At 41.2% G+C, this 24,293-nt stretch overlaps 1 protein-coding gene across 1 annotated transcript in view; it reads left to right on the top strand.

The window, feature by feature from the left end:
• SEMA3D (semaphorin 3D) overlaps positions 1 to 24,293 on the top strand; it is a 114,106-nt gene that overhangs the window by 54,533 nt on the left and 35,280 nt on the right. Inside the window, exons 5-9 of the mRNA XM_070947741.1 lie at positions 3,166 to 3,228; positions 7,084 to 7,203; positions 9,483 to 9,576; positions 16,352 to 16,480; positions 17,975 to 18,117. Coding sequence (XP_070803842.1) covers positions 3,166 to 3,228; positions 7,084 to 7,203; positions 9,483 to 9,576; positions 16,352 to 16,480; positions 17,975 to 18,117 — 549 coding nt within the window. The remainder of the gene's footprint in view (positions 1 to 3,165; positions 3,229 to 7,083; positions 7,204 to 9,482; positions 9,577 to 16,351; positions 16,481 to 17,974; positions 18,118 to 24,293) is intronic.

The following is a 24,293-nucleotide window of genomic DNA, read 5'->3' as shown; positions in this document are numbered from 1 at the left end:
TCAGCACACCAAACACAATGGAGTTGACATGGACATTCACCCCGTTTCTGCTGGGATGTGTTGCTATCGAAGAACAACAAAATGTTGACAAGCTGCCAACACTAAAGGCCTGTGAAGGTTAGATGTAGTTGACGGACATCTGGGCAAAGAGATAAATAGATGGAGCTCTCTTATTTTGAGCAAGCTGTCTTAGAGAAGGCTAAATGCTGCTGGTGCCACCTCTGCTTGACAGATTCAAGGCATTGGACTTTCTCTGCCTTATGGGACATTGGCTCCACTTCCCTGAAGTGAGGTTAGCTCCATCCTTGTCAATGCCTAGGAAGCCACTCAAGAGAAGGCTTTGCCTGGAGCTCCAGGGCACCGGTGGCATTCTAAAACAGCTCCATGACTCAATAGACAATTTGGAGCTCTGGTGGCACAGTGGTTAAAATGCAGTATTTCAAGCAAACTCTGCCCATAGTCAGGAGTTCAATCCTGACCGGCTCAAGGTTGACTCAGCCTTCCATCCTTCCGAGTTCCGTAAAATGAGGACTCAGATTGTTGGGGGCAAGAGGCTGATTCTGTAAACTGCTTAGGGAGGGCTGTAAAAGCACTGTGAAGCGGTATATAAGTCTAAGGGCTATTGCTAGCGCTATTCACTCTGTGCTGTTCCTTGTGGTTTGCCTATTTCAATGTAAATAATGATCCTTGATATTTTTATAGTGATTGTTTTTATATATTTGTTTTACTTGATTGTTGTACGCTACCCAGAGTCACTTTTCAAATATGGGTGGCCATATAAACCAAATAAATAAATAAATAAATAAATAAATAAAAATATTTAGTGCAATATTTTCCATGAGCCATGGAGGCCTCTTATGAAGATTCAGGAGGAATCTGAGCAACTAGCAATTTTACTGAAAGGGTTTAGTAAATCCTTTGGTGAGCTGAACTCATGAACCCTTATGCCTCTTAATAAAATTTGTCAGTCAGTAAAAGTACTGGCCAGATGCCTTCTCATTTCTGGCTGACACATAGACTAACATGGCTTAGAATTGGTCCTGGAAAAAAAAAAAGCTATTCCCCTAGAAATTCCCTGCCAAAAGGAATAAAGACGAGTGAGCCATACACGCGACACAAGAACCTAATTTTTCAAGCACATTTCAGCCCCTGTACAGATAGCTGGAGAATCTCAGCACTTAGGAGAGAGAGTCACGGCTGCTCTCTGAGTCATGGCTTGCTCTCTGAAGCCAAACACACACACACAAAACCCACATCTGATTTCCATTCTCCTCTTCCTTAGCCATCTGACACTTTCATTCCACCCATGTGGACAGTGGTAAATCCATCACTAGGTGAGCTACCCATTTTCCGTGTGGAAAACATGTCACTCTACATATTGTGAGTTGCTGCCTCCTTTCTAAGTTGAGTTGCAATCTCAGTATTAAAGCAGCGACTATTTTTTTTTTTTTAATACAACAGGAACCTTCTGAGCCATCCTTCACTTTCTCCGCTTTGCTTTTGAAAAGGACTCGTAAATCAACCCCATGAAAATATTCCCTGCTCCCATCACGTGTGGCTCATTAGCTCCAGATTTATGGGACGCCTGGTGTTTTCCCTTCCATCTGGAGGATTCTGGTCCTCCTGCAGGGGAGTCCCACAGAGGAAAAGCTTATCGACGGCCATGGGTCACCAGGAGGGCTGAGCTACCTATTGATCCTGGTGTCAAAGGCCACGAGCTGTGAAACATGAGTGGGAGGAGCCACTGCTTCATCTCCTAGAGTCACAGAATCGGAAGGAGTTGTTGAGTTCAGACTTAATGATCACCTTCTTTCCACTTGGTGAAGAAAGCCCCCATCCTTTTGGACTGGTCGTACAATTAGAAAGGCTCCCTCTCTCTCCCCCAACAGTCAACCAGAATCTGTCTCCCAAAAGCTGGTTATTCCCTGTCCTGCAATCGCGAACAAGAGAGAACCAGCCTTATCTGATTCTGTCTGACGTGCTTTCAACAATTTCAAAAAGGGTGATGACTTAGTTGACTTAGTTTCTAGAGGCTGAACCAACTCAGGATCCATTCCGAGTCGGTCCCAGGGACTGAAGGTTTATTCTTCCAAACTTTTGGATGCATGCTGGAGCCCATCCTCAAGGAACTGCTCCATATCTCTCCCCCCCTCTCTCTCTCTCTCTCTCTCTCTCTCTCTCTCTCTCTCTCTCTCCCTCCCTCCCTCCCTCCCCCCTCCCTCTCTCTTTCCCTCCCTCCCTCTCTCTCTCTCCAGAATATATGCGCTCAATTATACCCCTCCTTTTTGTTTACACCAGCTTTGAAGGTAGTTTGCAACAATTAAAAAAATAACATAAATAATAACAATAAAACGATGCAGTTGAAATCAAAGCCAACATTTAAAATTCATGTCATTGAAAGACAGTTATAAACTTGCACAACTTTTCTAGAAATAGCAAAATGTACATGCTTAGAGAACAAACCCCATTCATACTCTGAGTAGGCCTAAATAGGGAGGCAGTCGGGTGGGGAATGCAAGGAGGACATTGAAGAAGTAGAAAACAAAATGTAATTTTTTAAAGGCATTCATGCATTTTATTTACCCACAATTATATATGTTTTGAGGTATAGATCATACACCCAACTAATGGATGCTTCTCCAGGATGCAAAAACATTTTTAATGCTATCAGGACTTTTAATATTTCTGAATTGTAATTTTAAATGTAGCTGCTGATTGCATATTTTATTTTATTGAATGTGCTTGTTAAATATTTTCACATCAGATTTTAGTATATTGAGAGCCAGGAAAATCTTGTTCTTTGAAAGGTGATGATCAATGTTTGAAAAAACGAAAGCATCGTCCATGCAGTTCTTGTCCAGATCTGAAATTATTGCAAAATTGTTATTTCTTCATGGGATTGCTGGGGGGGAGGGGGGCAAATGACACCTTTCAGCCTGGGAGGGGAGGGGAAACGGGGGTCCCATCCCTGTTTAATGCCAGCTCCTTCCTCACTGTAGGTCTGGAACGGCACAGAGGGTGGCTGAGGCTTAGTCATAGACTGCCTCACTCTTGCATTGAGGTTCTCGGATGCTGATGTAATAGAGAAGCGAACGTATAAATATAATTTAAGTCAAGAATAACAAAATCATCTGATCCTAAGACCCATTTCTAAATGAATTGCAGATATTTTGGCCCGCAGCAAAGGAAAAAGTGGATTTATGTAAACTAGCTGGGAAAGACGCCCATGTAAGTATATTTCTTTTTCTTTCCCCTTGGCCTTACGATTGCAATCTGTCCATTGGGGGAACCTGGGGACCTGAAATGCAGGCGGTTGTTCACGTCTCTTTGATTTGATCTCTAGCAAAGCCTCGGCCGTTGAGCTGGTGGTGGTGCTGGCATAGCGCTGCCTCCGGGGGTTATATCTGACTCATGGCTTACTCAGCCTGGTTTGCACCGGCCCTGAGACAGAAGGGGCTCGCTGGCTGCGTGTCCTTCACCACAAAGAGAGGCTCCTTACTTTCTCCTGCAGCAATAAATAAAACGATTAGTCAAAAGTGTTGCCACCATCAAAGCAGGAGCCATTTTTGTTGGGATTCATGCTCCGCTGAAGATTTCCTCTGCATTTTTCAGTGTTTTTGAATCTCTTTGCTCCTGACACCCACGGGGCCTATAAAAAGATGTTGCATTCAAGATGTTGGTTTGGCCAAGAGTGGTTAGTCCACTCCATCTGTCATCTCATGGCAGCTCAATCATGCAAAAGATAGAAGAAGAAGAAGAAGAAGAAGAGGAAGAGGAAGAGGAAGAGGAAGAGGAAAAGGAAGAGGAGGAGGAAGAAGAAGAAGAAGAAGAAGAAGAAGAAGAAGAAGAAGAAGAAGAAGAAGAAGAAGAAGAAGAAGAAGAAGAAGAAGAAGAAAGAAGAAGAAGAAGAAGAAGAAGAAGGAGGAGGAAAAAAGCATTATTGCCATTAGTCATGGAAAGCCCACTTGAATATATTCTTTGTTCTCTCCAAGATTTATTATTTCACAGAATCAGAGTACATAACTTGAAAAGGGTCTCAGAGATCATCTAGTCCAGGAGATACAAAAATAACTATCCAACCTCTCCTTGTGCTCCAATAAGAGGCCAAAACCTGCTGAGGGAATCTATTGTTGAACAGCTTTTATCGTAGGACTTTTTTCTTGATATCTAACCAGAATCTAATGGTTTAAACCAGGGATGTCCAACCTTGGCAACCTTAAGACTTGAGGATTTCAATTCCCATAATTCCCAGATAGCAAGACTGGCTGGGGATTTCTGGGAGTTGAAGTCCACAGTTTTTAAAAGTGGCCGAGGTTGGACATCTGTGGTTTAAACCCGTATTGTTCTTTTGTCTTCTGGAAAAAAAAAAATGGAATAAAAATCGGAATAAAAAGAGTCTCCATGACTCTTGAGAAAGTTATCATGGCATCTTGTAGGCTTCTCTTATTTGCAGCTCAATTACAGTACATTCAACCCTTTCATTCTTTGGAAAGAAATCTCTGGTCAAGCTGCAGTTCATCACATTCCTAAAATGTGATGCCCATAATTAGACACAAGGTTTTGGGTGCAGCATGACCAATGCATAACGAAGAGGAATCACAATGCTTTTTTTTAACTTCAATTCTTTGATTTCACTCTCCTTTCTCTTTTATGTTTCCATCTGGTATTCTGAATATTTGTTTCTTTTTGCTTAAAGAAACCCTCCTTTCATCATTATTCCCCTAATGACATTACAATATGTGGAATGTTGTACTGGAAATGTTATGAAGATGTAATTTGCTGCAAGAGGCCACTTTAGGATGGTCAGGAAGAGAGAAAAGAAAATGGAATTGAATATACAGCAACCTGCTTCTTCTCATACATCACCTGGACATGTTTTTTCCCCTTTTTTTCAGCTTATGTTGTCCCTCTTCAAAGTCAATATTGAAACTTCTTCAGTAATATCAACCGCAGGTCTTTCCCAGACTCCCACACCATAAATGACTTAAATTGTTTTTCCAGCCAGTTGTCCCTCCTTTGAGGGCAATCGAGCTGTCGAGAATACATTGTAGACAAATTTTCATTGTGATGTATTTGTTTGATGCAGCTCCCGAATGCTGCTCTCTTCCTGTTCTGTCTGAACTACGTCCACCTCTTCTCTCTTGTTTCCTTCTTTCCCTTTCTCTCCATCCCTTCTCATGGCAGATGGTCAAGATGAACTTCCCCTGACATCTGCAGGTGCCACTTGATTCCTAGACTGCAGGAAACTTCAGATCATCTCAAGGCCCAAGAATGGTGGTGGAGCAAGCCTCCCCTCCCCTCCCCACTCCCCTGCAGGGACCTTGCTTTAGTTCACCCTTGTAGACCCAGCCAGATAAGGGTTGCAGCAGCCCTTTTCTAGACCACATCCTTTGGAACGAGCAGGCGGCCGGCCAAAGAGCCATCTGGGTTTCACAGAGACTTCCTCGGCTATGAAGCCATGCTGATGTGACCCACCCTGCTCAGCTAATCAGGGGGATTTTGTCTGGCTGGTCAAACACGACCCAACCACCCACCATCTCCTACATGGATCCATCTGCCTGGACTTTTCTTCCAAGTCTCCATGGGCCCAGCTTTTACAAAGGGCCTTTTGCAGCTTTGGCTCGTTAAAGTCAGGCTTTTCATTTCTATGGACACCAGCGACACATAAATGCAAAGTTCTCATAGATGTTTCCTGTTGTGGGCCACTCCAGGAGGAATGTGGATGAAATGGGCAGCCTAATGAATTTGGGCAGCTTCCTGGTGCTTTTGCCATTTCTGCCATTTCTGACCAACTTGGTCTGTTTTTGGGAAAAAGAGAAGGGAAAGTATCTGAGGATAGTCAAGCCAAAGAGTTTTGCCCACGAAGAAGAACTTTGCTTTTCAAAAATAATAATAATAATAATAATAATAATAATAATAATAATAATAATAATAATAATAAAATATCCTAGTATCTCTATCCATATTTCTTGCAGAATAAGGGATTTGCTGCACAGCAGGCTGTGAAATACATCCAACATTCAAATGAAAGTTATTAAAAGAAAAACTAAAGGATGGTAGGCGAATGTAAGCTGCCATGCCTGGAAATGCCCCCCGTGTGATTAATGTCTAGGAGCAAAACCTCAGATAAGGCAGGCTTCCCTTTTATTCCCCTTTAATCAGGGCTGTGACCCAGCAGACCTTGGGGAGGCCACGTGAGGAGGACCAGAATCAGGCAGAAATGCTCAGATGCCGGAGCGTGACAAACCCTTGGCTTAGAGGGGGAAAGGCAGCCTTTATTACGGAGTGCAGTAAGCAGATTCCCAGTTTCCACCATCCGTCCTCTGAAGTCAACAGGGGTTGGGACTGACCCAGGCACAGTCTGTTCTTCCACTCTTTTTTTTTTCTTGATTTCTGTGGAAATTGAGCAAGACCTGAGCACAGGACACTAGCAAGAGAAGACTTCCAAATTGATACGCCAGCAATTTTTGCAGTCCTCCATGGCTGATTTAAAGAGCACGGCTCTGAAGAGGAAACCTACCCTAGACCCCTTTTTAATTCAAGAAGGTGGGCAATGAAAGAAACCCCAAACATTAAAGCCAATCCGATGAGTGATATTTTTGTAACCCTTTTGAGATAAAGCTGCTCAATGCCCTTTTTTTCCTGCCATTGTCTGTCCCTATCTTGCTGTACGTGGCCCCCTTCCTCACACAATGGCTGACGGGAGGCATTCTGCCGGTTCAGTTTGACCTTGTTCTAATTCACAAGCGAGGCCGTGGTTTGAGCTTTCGTGGGTACCATAAGCACGTGGATGTTCCAAGAGATGCATCCGTTTTTGTTACCCTTCCCCATCCCCTTGTAAGCCTCCTTTCTTGGGAGAACGGCAATGCTTTATTGATTCAGGCAACACAAAACCTCCAAGCAGAGAATGAAAGCCAGGGCTTGTTTTCAAATATAATGAACCCTGTTCACAAACTGGCAATCTTACAAGAGAAATGCAATGGCTCAGGTTCTCGGGGCCTTCCCTGAGTGTTGGGTAGCATCTTGAACTGCCCTCTGGATGTTAATAGCAGCTGATGTTGCCTGTCCTTCTTTTCACTATAGACAGAATGTGCCAACTTTATCAGGGTCCTTCAGCCTTACAACAAGACTCATGTTTATGTCTGCGGTACGGGAGCTTTTCACCCGGTCTGTGGCTACATCGATCTCGGAACACACAAAGAGGTAATTTAATCCTTCCCCAAATGGACCGTGACTTTTCCTAGCATCCATCATTTCCATGGAAATCTCTCTCTTTTTTTTCTTTTTTAAAGAGAGAGAGTGAGTCTATGGCCTTATAAAAATGATCTGACAGCCACTGCTGTCAACCAGGCAGGTTGAGGGTTTTTACCAAATCGTGTAAGAATTTATGTCCTCACATTTTTGAATATTGGTCTGTTGGCAAACCTCAGATGAGGTGATTAATGTGGTTGGGTACAGACTTGCTTTTATCAGGTGATTAATGGTCTCAAGAGCACATTTTAGCCCATAAGATGCCTTTTACTAGCAGGGGGTGGCAGTAAATGAAAGGAAACCCCCCCCCGAATCCTTTTGAATAGGCCGTGGGCAGAGCCTTCCCTCTGAAGCTTCATCATTCTCCTTCTGGTGCCTGCTGAGCCAAGATTCCCCTTGAAGCCTCTCTGTGAATTTTGTCCATCTCTCAGCATTATGGATGAGAGGTGAAATTAGAATTACAAAGTTCATATTCAATGGAGGAGGAGGAGGAGGAGGAGGAGGAGGATTATGTTACCAAATATTTGCTCTGAAATTGAAACGTGGTCATCATCCCACTAAACCAAAAAGGAAAGCAAAGTAGAAATATTTTATCTTAAAACTTTTTCTCTCTGCATAAAGAAATCTACAGTAGCATCATTTTTTTTCCTATTTTGTTCTGTATCTCAGAAAGGCCAGATAACTGCTATATTAATTTTGTTAATTATCGAGAAATATGACCACAATTCCTTGGTGGTGTCTAGACTCTAATCTCAGGGCTGTGGGTCCTTCCCTCTGTAGATGCCGGTCAGCCTTGGGGATAACCTGCCGATAACGTTCCCTATGAAAAATAAATGTCTGGCTAGAGAGCAGATTCCTTTTGACCTGATTTTAAGCTTTCTAGATCCTTTTCCAAGAAGTTTGCATATTTTTACACAACGAGATTATGAGTCTAGGCTGGCTGCCACTAAAGTTCATGCCAAATTTAATCTAAATTCCATAGAAGTCTCTTGGCCATACCTATAATAAACACATTGAGGTAAGAGCCGAAGGGTTGGAAGCTGTCACCGTCCTGTTCAGTCTGTTAAGTTTCCCAGAGAAATCTGGCCAGCGGATGGCTCTCTAAGAGGGCATAATTCTGCGAGAGGTTTAGCCATCCAAGCCTGAAGATCCTTCTCTGTTCTGAGCAGCATTAAAGAGATGCCGTCTTGGAGATTCCAGATGGCCAACGCCGTTCATGGTCCTTGATACTTTTCCCCTTGAAGCCCTTTTTATGCTCTGACCTGGGAAGGGCACCATTTAAAATGATTAATTTGGACCGAATGCCTTATAAATGAGTTGGGCCAATTGGAAACTGGAAGGATCACAGCTCCAACTTTGCTGGAGGTTGTTAGGTTGTGTAACTTGGCTCTGTTCTGCATGAAGCGTAACTGAATTGCTCTGGCACCCTCCCTCCTTTCTAAAAACTGAGAAATACTTTTTCTGGGAAGCATTTAAAAGCCAGTTTTCTTTTGCAGTATTTCTTTTACTCTGTCACTGCTGGGCAGGTAGGTTGTGTTTGAGGCTCTCTTGATATAGCCAGAAAATGGGCAGGGGAAGTGCTAACGAGCCTAGCTTCGGTCTAAAATACATATAATTCTGTATTTGGTTATAATTACAGTATATCAGTGTAGTCAATGGATGTGCACGCAAACCTAATTAATCATGTCTCCACTTGCACCCAATTGGCAATTTTTTTTCAGCCCCCTTGCTAGAATATTGCATTCGGCTCTTTCCTGGCCTGTCCTCAGCTGTACCAGGGTTAAAAGAGAACATTCCTTTAACAGCCAATGTGGCATCTGTAGAGCTTTGTGTCAAATCAGGGAAGGGTGAAGAGCATTTGAACAAGGGCTCTTAGAGTTGAGCTTCTGGAAATAGAGACCTACATGCAAGCCATTCATTAGTTATAGACATCTGTAGAGCAGATTGAAGCTCATAATCTACTCTACTTCCTCTCCTTTACTTCTTTACCTTGTTTTAACTCCAGAGGAAGTACATAACACCCTTTCCTCCAATATTCTGTCCCAACAGAGGAAAAAGGTAGGACTGGGATTGAGTGTCTGGCCCAAATCAGCTCCCAGGATCTCCATGGCTGAGGTGTCTCCTGGGTCTCCTCAGTCCTAGTTCAACAGTATAACAACTGACTCTCTTTAAATCCAGACTTCCTCCCATCTGAAGCATTGAACTAATGGGTGCATCTCCTTTCTGTGCAGGATGTCATGTTCAGATTTAATACTCACCACCTGGAATCTGGCAGGCTGAAATGTCCCTTTGACCCCCAGCAGCCTTTTGCATCGGTCATGGCAGGTAAGAACTCCTCTTCCCAGAGGTGATTTTTCAGGCACTTGGCTAAGACGGATACATTTTTGAGTTTTTCCTTCCAGTTTTTCTTTTCTTTTAAAATGTGATGATTTTTAAAGATACCTTTCTGGTGGATCTGTTAATAACTCGATTGGATGCCTGTGAGATTCTCAGTCACCCAAGTCCTGGTTTTTCAAGAGGCAACTGGACTTTCTTTGTTTTTTCCTTGAAGACCCTTCTCTTCTCATTGAAGAAGCTTCTTCAGTTCTGAAGCTTCTGGGATGGGGAGCAAGATGTCTTCAAGGAAAAAACCAGAAAGTCCAGTTGCCTCTTGAAAAAGCACCTTTGGGACAACTAGATGGACTGGTCACCATCAGTCTTTGCTAAACCGGTCAGCATACCAGCTTCCTAGGAAGAAGGAAGGCAAGTCCTGGAGCAGAGGTCCACTCTCTCTAGAGGTTCATCCTTTACCCCAAGATTCTTGTCTGCTCAGATTGAGGATTGTTAATCATGGCAGCTGGAGCAGGGTGTCTTCCCTGGAAATGTATTAGTGGGCAGAGGGGCAAGGAAGGTTCTGGAAGCATTGCAAAACTGGAACTAAGGTGGATCTGCAGATTGTAATCAATAAAACATCAATATCATTTCACTGCAGTAAAATCATATTTAGTTATGATTAAGTGAAAACTTTGGCGTAGGGCCAGGGTTTCCTGGTACAGCCGCACAGATGTGTTTAGTAATTCATATTCCTGAGAAGCTTTGTCCAGCAGACTCATTGCACTGCATTGCACTGCATATAAAAATAATCAGAAGAACAGATGCTTTTCATAGCTAAAAAACATTTGCAAGCTCAGTAGATTTTTCTGGTTTGTAGGGCAGCTTGCAAAAACACCTGCTTGGCTGATCTCTTAGATTCTCTTGGAAGATACATCTCGCTATGCTCTGCCTGCCAATTTCTATCACTGAAGCCATCTTGAGCCCCTAAAAAATCAGGGCATAAACCTCACCAATTAACAAATCAATAACCAGGCATAGAACAGAAAGCAGGAAACAATTTGTGCTTATCTATAAGGACTTGGAGGAGAGAAAGAGGAGCTCTTAGCTTCTGCTGCAAAGGATAAGATGTTTAAATTGTATTTCCACCTGACACTCTAGATTGCATATAAACAAATATTGTTTTAAAATAAACTCTATTTTAAGGAGATTATTATAAACGGTTGAGTAAGATTATTCATGTGCACAAACCTTCTGTAGGCCTAGGAAAAGGGCACCATTCAAGTTCAGAGATGAGCACAATTGAAGTGTCATAAATCTGTTGCTTAAACAGAGCAACGGAAGTGAAATTGATGCATTTTGTTCTACAAGAATTTAATATAAAGAATTGGATTGTGAGGGCATAAATACTAAAACTGGCCTTCATTCTAGCCTTAAAGTCACTTTCTGAAGAACACCGTCATTGATCAATGATGGAGCAAAGCTTTTTCAACCACAGTGTTGTAGATGAGCTTCTGAGCAACTCCAGGGAAAGGGATCTTAGACTATAAGATTTGGAAAGAATCAACATTCGGAGATCTGCTTGCAAATTCATTGGGCTTAAATAATACGAGATGAATTTACCCAACTCTTCCATTAGGAATGGCTGAATCTTTCCATTTCCCATGGAGTGTTAGTTTTGCCTCCTTTTTGTGTGTCTGTTTTAACTTCTTAAAAGCCTGTCTGAATATCTACTATGGCTCGGGTTTCGACACCAATTTGTCTACATTTTCCAATCTAGGCATTTTTGTCTGGGCTCTTCCCCCATGTATGAATGTCGATGTGTTTGTTTTTTTTAATCAGAGAACTACACCGCAAAATTCAGAGAAATGCAGATATCCCCATGCAAATCAGAGAAGTTTGCAGGGGGAAAAAAATGCAAGTCTGGGGTCTCTTTGGCCAAATCCTAGCTTTGATGTAGGCTGTATTTGTACATGGCTTCCCAAGTGACCTCCGAGTTCTCCGTGCTAAGTGCATTTCATGTGGAAGAAAATCCTGCCCTTATTGTATTGCTAAAATCCTAGCCTAAAGCACCCTGTCAAAATACAATATCACTCTGTCTTCTTCCTGTCCCAGAATCATATTTGGTGGAGTCAGGTAACTGCCATCCTGGAATGCTAGACTAATCTCTTCACTTCAACACGACCGAGAATTTCCTTTGACATGCTGCCTCTTTTCTACTTTTTTTTTGGCCCGGTTTCATTTAACTTGTCCATCAAGTTATAATGTCTTGTTGTAAGATAAGAAGAATGTACCTGACCTTTTTTTTTTCCTGTTTAATATATGGCAGAAGAGATGTTATAGTCTATTTCTTTGAAGGATTGGTCACAGTTCAAAAAGAGAATATGATAAATATTCGTTCTTTATTCTCAGATAATGAGGTGGATAATCCCGAGTCCTGACCTTGTTAAGGTCTAAGTCATCCATTATTTAAAAAATAAAAAATAAAGAACCCAAAACAGTAGGGATTGTCTGTCTTGAAACGCTTTACATTTTCAAAGTGGTAGTAAAAGATTTTTTTTAATGGTTATTGGGAGAATCTCTAGTCTTCTTTTCTTGAAGACAGAGATTTCAGTGGATAGTAAATTTCTCAACATATCTAGTCCTCCTTGGAAATGTCAGAGGGCAGATGACATTTTTAAGAGTTGAATTAGTAGACGCTTAAGATAACCAAGGCTGAATCTCTAAAGTTGAATTCTGATTCACTTACTTCCTAAAGTAGGCGTCTAATATTAGAGATTTGGAAAACTGAACTGAAAATCCCCTTATCTGAGAATGAGTCTTGGCCAATTAAGCATAATCACTTTTCCCTGGTCTCAAAACTGTTAGAAATCCACTAATAAAGCTTCAAAACTAAATCATGCATGGAGAAAGCAGAGGAAATTGATGCTTCACGGGATGGAATTGAATTCTTATCGTATCTTGCAAGCTGCACCCCAGATGGTCATATAGTAATATATTTCCTCACAGCAGAACAGATTATAGCAGCATTTGGTAAGCAAAATCACATAAAAAGCTTGTCAGAAGCAACCAGATCTATTTATATATTGCAATTTAATTTGCATTGTGGAGGTCTAGCTATAGATATCATTAATTCAATGCTAGCCAACCGGATACTTAGATAACCGTTTAAGGAAGCATTAAGGATTTTATGAGGACTCTAAAGGCTGATGATTTTGTAGTTAGGACACCGTGTCTGTTGGAGAGACATAATTTGCCCCTTAGGTTACTAGCCATTGGGCTCTAGCTTCTCGTTGACACTGGCCACAATACTGATGATTTGCAAATCATAATCAATAGATCCTGGTTTTTATACTCGCCCTCTGAAAGGACCCCAAATTCCTCTTCAGAATGGGCTGTAGATATAACATTAGCCTCTTTTTCCATATTTGGGACACAGTTGGCACTTATGGATTGCCTGGCCAAAACAAGGAATCTGAATTTGTGATAGTGCATTACATCAGTACAGATCTAATTAGATCACTATAACAATATCAATTAACAGTGGTTGAAGCCACCAGAAGAGCAAGAACCTGAATCGTTAAAAAAGGAGGAGGAGGAGGAGGAGGAGGAGGAGGAGGAGGAGGAGGAGGAGGAGGAGGAGGAGGAGGAGGAGAAGAAGAAAGAAGAAGAAGAAGAAGAAGAAGAAGAAGAAGAAGAAGAAGAAGAAGAAGAAGAAGAAGAAGAAGAAGAAGAAGAAGAAGCTTACAAGGAAATCAATGTCTTCTCACTATGCCTCTCCAATTCAGAGCTCATTTCTAACTCAATTGAAAACTCTGGTTTTAATTCAAGAAGCCGTGGCGATCTGGACTGGATAATACCCATTCTATATTGTAATGCAGATATAGGTTGTTTGTGACTTTAGCTTGACCTCGACACACCTTATCCGGGGCCAACACAAATTAAAGGCCTCCACACTCCGTCCTATAATGAGCTGTTTTTAAGACGGTAGGCTGTTCCTCTTGTGGCCTGCGAAGCTTTTGGTACATCACCACAAACATCTGGCTTGGGAACCTCTCATGCTTTCCACCAAAGCTGAGGGGAACTTTCCACCACAGTCAGAGCTGGTGCAGCTTAAAGTAGACTCCGTGCAGCCCTGGTCAAATATAAACCAAGCCTTTAATCTTCCGTTTTTTATATGTGGACAGACAGACCACAGAAGTGTCAGAGGAAAAAACAACAACAACAAATCCCTCTTTCAAAAGCTTTTCACTTTTCTGGGGAACTTTCACAATTTCTTCCCATGTGGAAGTTTGCTGTGAGAGCGACTCTTGAAAAGGGACAAACAATAATTGAATGATGCCAAATTAAACCATATCCTATGAATCCTCCCTTCAGCCGATTCTGTTTTTTTAAAAGCCGACTCTTACATGTCACATGCAGCACTTTGGATGCTTTTTCCCTATTTGACGTTTACTTTTTAATCACAAGCTTTTCCCAAGGGGTCTACGCAGAATAACAGACCTGCAGGAGAACAAAGAAGAAGGCTGGTGTTGAAAGGACCTTGTCATCAAAGGCTAAAGCAGGGGAGGGTTGCTCCTTTTAGCCCTTTGACTTATCCGTCATTTAGTCTGCCTGTCAATAGGCAGACTTTCATTATATTATTCATTCTTCATTACGGATTTTTACCTGTCAGAATGTCTTTTTGGTTATTGCAAGAAAGAGAGAGAGAAAGAGAGAAGAGAGGGGAAAAGAGAAAGGGAGAAAAGAGAGAGAGAGAAGAGAGAGACAGAAAAAGAAAGAAAGAAAGAAAGAAAGAAAGAAAGAAAGAAAGAAAGAAAGAAAGAAAGAAAGAAAGAAAGAAAATAATAAAGTAGCTTCTTCTGGATCCTGATGTTCTACCTTTCTTCTTCCTTCCTATCATCCACAGCCACCAATAGAAAAAAGATAAAGCATGTTAAGAAAGTCTGAGAAACTAAAACTCCCTCTTGATGCTTCAAAACATAAGTTGCACAAATGCCTCTGAACACCCAGCCTAATCTGATGCCCTTCACATATTTTGGTTGCTTTCCAAACTGTCATCCCAAAATCTGCAGGAGATCAGTTTGGAGAAGGTTGATACCGTAGCATCCACAAGGCACGTGAAGACGTCCATACCCATTGTGGTGTTTCTTTAGGGTAAGCAACAATATGCAAGAAGCAGAGGGGGAAAAAAGAGCAGGAAGTAATAAGTGGGGAGAAATAAAAACAGGAAACAAGGAAAATAAACCCAGGTCTGGTTTACCTCCACAGTGTGGACTCTACCTCTCTATCACTTCTTTTGTTGCAAATATTCCTTCCTTCTCTCCTTTCTGGGAAGGCTTTTGTGCATTTTTGTTTGTAAATTTTCCACCTCTCTCTCACTGAGGTTCTTGGTTACTCCCTCCAAGCGCAGTTTCTCTTCCTCTCAACTTATTTACTCAGACTGAATCATTATGGCATTAATTTTGGAAATTTATCCTGGATAAAAATGGCTTGTTTTACCATTAGATGACTGCAGAAGAGCAAATGGACAAAATGGTTGCATGCGTATGATATTAGATATTAGGTATAGAACTGAGGAAGGGGTATCTGAAGGAGGGCCTTCCTCACTCTGTCTGGACTCCAAGATCAAAAAGAAGCCTCTTTTAATGGGGCTTCCAAGCACCCAGTCATCTTTTATAGTATTGGGGAGAGACATTTCTGCCATTTTGCTCTTTTTAGTGCGTTTGTGTCTGCGTGCACAACTGTCTCCTGGTGACAAGTCCCTGCAGGTTTTTTGGCAAGTTTTTTCCGAAGTGGTTTGCCCTTGCCTCCTTCCTAGGTCTGAGAGAAAGTGACTGGCCCAAGGTTACCTGTCTGGCTTTGTGCCTAAGGCAGGACTAGAACTCACAGTCGCCTGATTTCTAGTCTGATGCTTTAACCATGATGTGGTTGTGTGATCATAGGCACAATCTTAATCCTACTTTATCTACACCTCTGGATGTCCCAAAGGTGCTTTTTCCAAAGGAAACTGGGGTTTCTTTTTTTCTTGAAGACGTTTTGCTTCTCCTCCAAGAAGCTTCTTCAGTTCTGAATGAAGAAGAACTGAATACTTCTGAACATTCAGAACTGAAAAAGCTTCTTGGAGGAGAAGCAAAACGTCTTCAAGGAAAAACAAAGTCCAGTTGCCTTTGGAAAAAGCACCTTTGGGACAACCACAAACAGAATGACTGAGACTCTGACACCTCTGGATGGCCCTTTTCTTCATATTGACTGAAAGTAGCCGATAAAAATTCCAAATATGGAGCTGTTCTACTTCTGAAACCTTAAGAGGCAGGCTGTGAACTTTCCGGAGACAGTTGGCTGGGCTGCGTTTTCTGAATCCCAAATGCTGGAACAGTTTTTCCAGTGTTCATGAATCAAACGTTTTATGTATCTTTTGAGCTGTATTGATCATTATTCATGAACGAAGAATGTTAGGTTACCATGTATATAACACTATAAAAAGGCTGCACTATCCCAGCGACAAAGTTATGAAGTGAGCAGCGCAGAAACTATTTATTGAGCAAAATACTCAGTTACAGTAAATGATTAATTGCTCAGGGGGAAAAAACCCCACACAATGTGATTTTTCTCTGAAAAGAAAGCAAATTCCCATCTCCCTGGGGAAACAGCGAGAAGGCCGGTTGTTTTGGAAAAGCACAAAACACTTCCGCGATTGACAATTAAGGACCAAGATGGTATCAAGGCCGGTATCTCTGCTCTGTGGTCTTAAATAATGTTTTTTCCCCTGTCTGCCTCCTGTTTGCAGACGGCTACCTTTACTCTGGAACAGCCTCCGACTTCCTTGGCAAGGACACGGCGCTCACCCGATCTCTGGGCGCATCGCAAGACCAGCACTGCATCAGGACGGATATGTCCGAACACTACTGGCTGAACGGTAAGAGGCTTCGCAGGGGGCTGGGGAGCCTGTTGCTTCAGGACACGTTTTACTTGATGGGCTCAGGAACAGATCTGTAGACACAGGACTCTTCGTGCAATATTCAAGGCGGTTTCTGCAGATATCTTGACAGATCCCAACGTTCAGAGCCCGTTCAGTTGCACGTTAAGAGCACCTACAGCTGCATGTTAAGACATATATGTGTAGAAGCACCAGTAGAATCTCAGGTTTAGATTTATTTTAGGTTGTGTATTCGTTTAGGGGAAGTAGAGGGAATGAGCAAAGTCTCCAGGTGACCTTAATGACCCTCTAAAAGGATGCAAATGTCCAGCTGTCTGCAAGGATTATAAATCCTTCCATTCCCCACCAAGGAGCTGAAGAAGCTCCTTGGATGAGAAGCAAAACGTCTTCAAAAGAAAAACCTGAAAGTCCAGTTGCCTCCTGAAAAAAGCACCTTTGAATAAGAATTAAATAGAATAGAATAAGAATTCTTTATTGACCAAATGTCATTGGACACACAAGGGATTTCTCTTCGGTGCATAAACTCTCAGTGTACACAAAAAAATACATTCATCAAGAACCATAAGATACAACACTTAGTGATAGTCATAGGATACTAAATAAGCAATCAAAATCACACTAGGAAACTAAATAAAACAATGTAAATAATAAAGATACAAGCAACAAGTTTGTAGTCATAAGTAGAAAGGGATATAGGTAATAGGAAGGATGAGAAGAGTAATAGTAATACAGTCTTAGTAAATAGTTTGGGACAATCATGACCTGGATGACTGAGAATCTCCATAGACATTGAGCAAAGCTATAACGAAGGGGTTGTAGGGCAAATAATTATATTCTATGCCCCTGTCATCCTCAGACTTCTGCCATTTTGTTAGGCTGGCGGTACTGGGAATCATACCTGATTTTCAATATTAAAATAATGTTTTAGAACTATGGTGGTCGAGTGGTGAGAATGCAGTATTGCAGGCTGACTCACTGCCAACTGCCAGCAGTTCGATCCTGACTGGCTCAAGGTTGACTCAGCCTTCCGTCCTTCCGAGGTCAGTAAAATGAGGACCCAGATTGTTGGAGGCGATAGGCCGACTCCGTAAACCGTTCAGAGAGAGCACTGTGAAGCAGTAGATAAGTCTAAGTGCTATTGCTGTTGCTCATATATAATATTAAAGTAAGACATGAAAGTAAGGTTGCTCAGATTTTGATCACATGACTGTAGGTTATGCATAAGTATGGAGGCCGGTCATCAGTCCCTTTTTTCACTACCGATGTAACTTCAAATGGTGGCTAAACAAATGTTTGTAAGTCGACTACCTTATGAGTGCTAAATTCTAGAGAAAAAATCCGTTAGGAAGAAGAGGAAGTGAAGAAATAAGTCCCCTGAAAACTCTTTTGCCAACGTCTCGATGGGCTTAAAGCATGAGAAAATACAATGAAATGGTATTACCCTTGTTCCTATTGTTTTTTAATTTCTCTTAGGAGCAAAGTTCATTGGAATCTTTCCTATCCCAGACACCTATAATCCAGACGATGACAAAATCTATTTCTTTTTCCGAGAAGTTTCCCAAGAGAGCAGCACCTCCGAGAGAGCCATTCTTTCCTACGTCGGCCGCGTCTGTCAGGTGAGCAATGCGGATTTTGTAAAATAAACCCATCCTGCTGTTTCTTCAATAAATCGCCCCCAGGGAGGGGATAATTTCCCCTTAAGTGGCGTCTAGCCTACACATCATCATATGGGTTAATAATAAAGTCTAGAATCCCTCCAGCTGGTCCTGCACTCTTAGTGTGATAAGCCTGGTTGTATTTTGGGCCCTGAAGTATTTTCGCAGCTGATAATGAAATTAAATAGCAGCCAGTTTAATGACCAGCCACTGAGCTGCAGAGAGTCTCCTTTGATTCGTTTCCATCCGTTGCTCCTGGTCCTGGGTTCAAAGGATGCTGCCTTTTCAGATAAAACTTTTGCCAATGTATTTATCCTCCCCAACCAGTCTGAGGCTCCAGATTTCTGTTTGTGCTTCCTTGCTTTTTCTTCCTTTCGGGTTTCTAAGTTTTCTACTGTTCCCTATTTCCGTTTTAATGTGTATTTCACACACACACACACACACACACACACACACACACACACACACACACAAACACAGAGAGAGAGAGAGAGAGAGAGAAGGAGAGAAAAATTCCATGCACTTACACACAAACCCTAATTTGGCTTTACGTCATTTTTCATTCGGCATATCACCAGGGGGAGAGTGTTATAAATTGAGAGGAAATGCTTTCAGTGTTCACAATCAGGCTGAAATGCATAATTTGTCATGACAAATGGCATTTTTGATATTTTGCTTTAAAAAAAAAAGGAGTAGTCTTATCAGCCGTTTATCTGCAGTAGCTGACATTTTTTGTTTTGCTTGGGAAACACTGGAAGGTTCCCACTAATATCAAGTGAAATGCAGTTTAAACCTTTGTTTTTGCATTTTATTTAAATATATTGTGGAGGAATAAGCTTGCAAATTTCAAAACCCATGGCGTTTTCTGTGCAAAAGGCTCAGGTATATAAATGGCAAATATCATACATTGTATCATAAGGTGCTATTTAATTCTGAAATAATTAAATATTAGATTATTAGCTCATGACACATTTTCATTTCATTATTCTGATGGCCATTCTGCCCAGTGTCTACGTAAATTTGAGATAAAAGAACAACAACGACCCAACAAATCTGCTTAAATATTCTCATTTTAAATTCTACTTTTTTCCACAAATAAAAGTAACCTTAATGGGAGCTGAGGTTCTTGTTTCCTTTTAATCTAACCCTGAAGTGTCCTTTTTGCTGGCCTTCTAATGATAATGACCTTGATAATAAAGTCACAGACAATGCGAGACAATGCCTTTGTTTTGTCTCAAATATTGCACGGATAAATTCTTACTTAATTTCTAGGTTTTTTTACTGAGCTTTTCACTGACTATCTTCATTTTTTGTGACCTCCAGAAGTGCTGAGATTATTTCTGCCAGAATTCCCAGGAAGAATCCTCTCTAGATTTCAAGAGCGCCTTGATTTGTGAGGCCTCCTCTGATATCACCAGTTTCCTTAAGGGTTTGGGGGTAGATTTCTGAGATAATGAAGGGTCCTTGGTGCTCTCTGAGTTGGGGGGTTTTCTTGCAGACGTTTCAGGACCCAAAGTAGGGAACATCATCAGTGCTAAATATCTCGCGTATTGATGATGTCATCTAGTTTGGGTCATGAAACATCTGCAAGAAAACCACCAAGCTCAGAGAGCACCAAGGACCCCTCAGGTCAGCCCTGAGCTACTCCTCAATGGATTTCTGAGACAGCATTGATTTTTGAAGGAACAATAATTAAATAAATAATAAATCATTCCTTTCCAAAGGTTTGGTTCCCAATTTGGAGGAGAAGATCAGTTGAACCGGGTGTGTTCAGCAGGGAGAAAGAAAGGCAATTTTCATATATCTAAAGAATTGTGATTTAGAGGAGGGAATAGACTTACTCTGTGCTATCTCAAAGAACAAAGGTTGATATTAAAAGGAAGTAGATTTGGGTTAGATAGTAGAAGACTAGAAGGAAGACGAAGTTAGAAGGAAATAGATACAGGTTAGATAGTAGAATCCAGGTGATAAAGAGTTTTAGAACCAACGTAGCAGGTGTCGGATAAAGTGGTTGTGTCACCCTTCATTGAGGGTCTTCAAAGATGGATAGCCATCTGCTCCAAGCAGGATAGCAATTCCTCTAACTCTCAGGGGTGGGGAACTATGGCCCTTTTATGACCTGTGGACTTCAACTCCCAGAATTCCAGAGCCAGCATGGCAGTTCAGGGATTCTGGGAGTTGAAGTCCACAAGTCATAAAGGGACCACAGTTCCCCACCTCTGCTCTAACTGAACTGTGGGATTGGCTTCGTTGTCCTCTGAGGCAGCCAGCAGTCCCCCATCCTTTTGTGGCACAGGGACCGGTTTCACAGAAGATAATTTTTCAATGAACCAGAGGGGGGGAGGAGACTCCTACTCTGAGGAACACCCCAATGGGCCAAAAAATACAGGTGATTTCCTCAACTTTTGAAGAGTCTTCCCTCTTTCCAATGATATCCCCAAACTTTATTTAAAATTTTGCAGTGCACTTTTTCCTTAATCATCCCAAAGGTGCTTTTTTCAAGAAACAACTGTACTTTCTGGTTTTTCTTTGAAGTTGTTTCGCTTCTCATCCAAGAAGCTTTTTCAGCTCTGAGAAAAAGCACCTTTGGGACAACCGTGACCTGGATGACTGAGAATCTCCATAGACATTTTTCCCTAATCCTAATTTCCATCTCTTGGATGCATAAACTGAAACTAAAACTGGCTTTTTAGCTCGCACTCCTCCCAACCCTCTCTCTCATTTATCTCCCCACCCTCCAACAAAGTTTTAGTATTTTCATGTCATGAACATTTAAGACTTTAAAAAATAATAAGCTCCAATGGATACAAACGCATATCTGTTGGTCCCTCTGGCTCTTGCGCTGTTTATCAAACTGATAGATACTTGCCTGATTGGGTTCATTTGGTAAGGGAATTATGTATGATTAACTACCGTGACTCATGGAAGAGTTATGCCATTTATACTGCAGCCCTTAAACTCATCTCGAGGGCACTCGGGAAAAACATTTGCTCTTTTGGCTAGAAATTGTGCGGATGAATTATATCCAGTAGTATGTAGCTGTCATACCTTTGCTCCATGTATACATTCTTATTTTCATGATCTAAGATGTTATTTACCTAGATGAAATGTAGGCTTCGTTTCACAACACGTTTAATCTCTCCTTTCATTTATCCATGTCTGCCTTCATTGCTCACTCATCAACTGAGCATCCATCACATTTGGTCTCACAAAGCTGCTTTTAAGCCAGGCTGAGGATTTCACAGACATGTCCATGCAGTGTTCTTGGCAACAGTGGTTTCCACTGTCTTCTCCTGGGATGTGTTTTGACGGCCCGGGCTAACCTTCAACTGTAGATTTAGAGATGAGCTTCTGAATGCAAACAGTTATCACCTCCGTGCTTTTACCTTCTAAGGTCTCAAGAACCATCTGGTTTCTCTTGAAGGAAAGAGGAAGAAGGAGAAAATGGGTGTGGATGACCTTCTCATGGAAAGTGTGGCAGACCTAAGAAAAACAGATAGCTTCGTATTTAAAATATGTTTGCAGGCTTAGAAGATGCACAGATATTTGATTTTCCCAAGAATGCTTCATCTGATTGAACATTTCCCATATTTCTTTGTATTTGTGGTAGAGAAATTTTAGCAAGACCTAAGCAAATTTCTAAAAGATATGGATGCCCGGGTAGAAGTGTCCAGCACATGAAATGCATTGTCTCCATTTGCACATAACCAGAAAGAGAAAAATGCTTCTATTCTCGCTACTTTTGCAGGGTGGCAAAAAAAAAACACCACCTCAAACCAAACCACCAACACCGCCAATAACAAAACAACTCTGCTTGACTAGATTTAACAAAAAGAGTATTATGCAGAATATAGGATGTCCGCTTTTCAAATCATAAACAAGGAAAAGCAAAGAAAGATGTCAAAATAAAATTTAAGAGCACATCTGCAGCTTGCAGCAAGCTAAATCTGGCTATAAATAAAGATGACGTGTATCCAGAAAAAAAGCAGCCTAAACCAGAACTTTTGGACAAGAGTTAAGGTTGGACATGGGGCAAAATGCAAATACACTTTAAAAGGCGTAATTACGCTGAGCAGCTGTGTGAGTCTGCCCAGATTACAAGCTGAGTTTGGGGAAGTTGCTTATTAATTAGTGCCTGTGGCCAGGCATCTGAGGAACATCAATCATAGGGTGGTCCTGGCAGGCAGAAGAAGCAGGATGTCAGTGGAAATCAAAAGAAAAAGAAAAAAAATGCGACATAAATATCCCTCAACTTTGCTCTGCATACCTAACTTAATCGGGGATACCAATAAAAATAAATAAAATCCATAAAAGGATAGGTTGCAGTATTTGAAATATACTGAGTGGATTTGGTAAGTCCACGATGAAAGAATACAAAAAGAGGCTTTCATTTGATCAGCCATATAAAACGGTTGACTTTAAATGCACCAATGCTTTTATAGGTCCTCAGCAACATTTTTGGCTTTGATGAATTAATCATTGTTTATAGTGTTTCCAAGCAAGAGCTTGAAATTCCTATCCAAAGATGGTCAGAGGTGAACTGAGTTTTTTTCAGATGATACCCGTTTATCATGGTTACTCTTATAAATTGTTACGGCACTCTTCGGTTTCAATAAAGGAGAATATTTGTAGTTCAGGGGTTCACCGTTAATATCAAAGGACAAGGCTGAAAGAGGGCTCCCAAGTTTGGAAAATTAGTCTCTTTGGCTAGAAACAGTGTCTTTAACTGGCTGATCTGTCTGACATTATCATTGCTGTTGGTTCCTGCTCCAATCAAGTTAAATGTTTCTGTGGGATCCAGTTTCCATTGTGGTGCACAGATATGCACAGATCCCTTTGCATGGTCGAGGGGCTGAATCTGAATCCTTCTACAATTTAAGCACTCTACTACATTATAGCCAAGAAATCACACATCACGTGATCTGTGATTTCTTTGATGTAATATAGGAGAGTGTTTAAATTCTAGAAGGATTCTGATTCAGCCCCCCGTTGGCCCTGGGTTTTGTGCCAGTTAACCCAATAACTTCACCTGGTTCCTTTTGTAGGATAAAATAAGTGAGAATTTCCTATGTATGCCACCTTTCACTTGCACAGGGGGAAAAGAATAACAAAGGGTCAATGAAAAAGAATAAAATAATAATGAGTAATACTGTTGATGGGGTACAAAGAGCTGAAGGAGTTTGTGTTGCCAGCATATCGTCCTGCAGCAGGAAAATGGTAAAGCTTGCAATCACAAGCAGTGGCTTATCTTTGAATGTCTCCTTTCTTTCTTTGTGCACAAGTATATTTGTTATTCAGACTTTCCCAAAGGGGAAAATAATTGCTTGTTAAAAAAGAAAAGCATGCAATACAGTGCTGTCAATAAAGCATAAGAAATGTTGGATTCCAGACTTGAGCTGTGCTTTTTACAGGAATCTGTTTCTAGATGTCACTGAGGTTTTTGGTGAATATAAAGCATACGAAACATTAAATAAATCTATAAAAAAAGAGCCTTGAAACATATTTTCTGTAGGAAGTTAGCAAGATTTCCTGCAGCTGTTTTCTGCTAATTTATAACACAAGCAAAGAGATTATGTAGTTGATACTTGGTGGTCCACAATGTAATTACATGTCTTTCTAGAACAATACTTTTGAGAGGTCTTCTATTGAAACAGAAGACCGAACAGATCTAGAATGATAACCATTTTACTTGTTGCAGCAAAATCCTGGAGTTTGGTTCATCAAATTTTGTTTAATCTTAAAAGGTTCCGCAGGAGCCTTTGTTATGTATCACTAGGAGAGCTGACTCAGAGGTATAATTATCCTAGGTTGCCTCTTAGTCTCTTCTTGGTTTGAGAGAAGGCTCCAGTTTTCTATATGATTATCCATTGACTGTAAACAATCTCTCAAGGTAAATGATCTACCTCCCATTTGACAATCTTTATGTAGGTTTCTAAGATCCAAGTGCAAAGATAAACAGAGATTTTATAGCTATTTCCTTGTACTGCCAGGCAAGGCACTTCAAGGCAAAGTATTCTGTTACAGGGTAAGAGTTTAATAAGCAGTGGGTGCTAATAAAATGGTTATTTGTAGTGAAAAGAAGGTTCCAGAAATGCAGCAAAGCAGATGGCAAGACTTTGAGGCCTAAAAGGCTAACA

The sequence above is a fragment of the Pituophis catenifer genome, unplaced genomic scaffold (genome assembly GCF_029215685.1).
Source record: "Pituophis catenifer annectens isolate HBS135680 unplaced genomic scaffold, rPitCat1.0.hap2 SCAF_7, whole genome shotgun sequence".
Classification (NCBI taxonomy): domain Eukaryota; kingdom Metazoa; phylum Chordata; class Lepidosauria; order Squamata; family Colubridae; genus Pituophis; species Pituophis catenifer.
The sequence above is the reverse complement of the archived record's forward strand: the minus strand, read 5'-3'. Positions and strand labels throughout refer to the sequence as shown.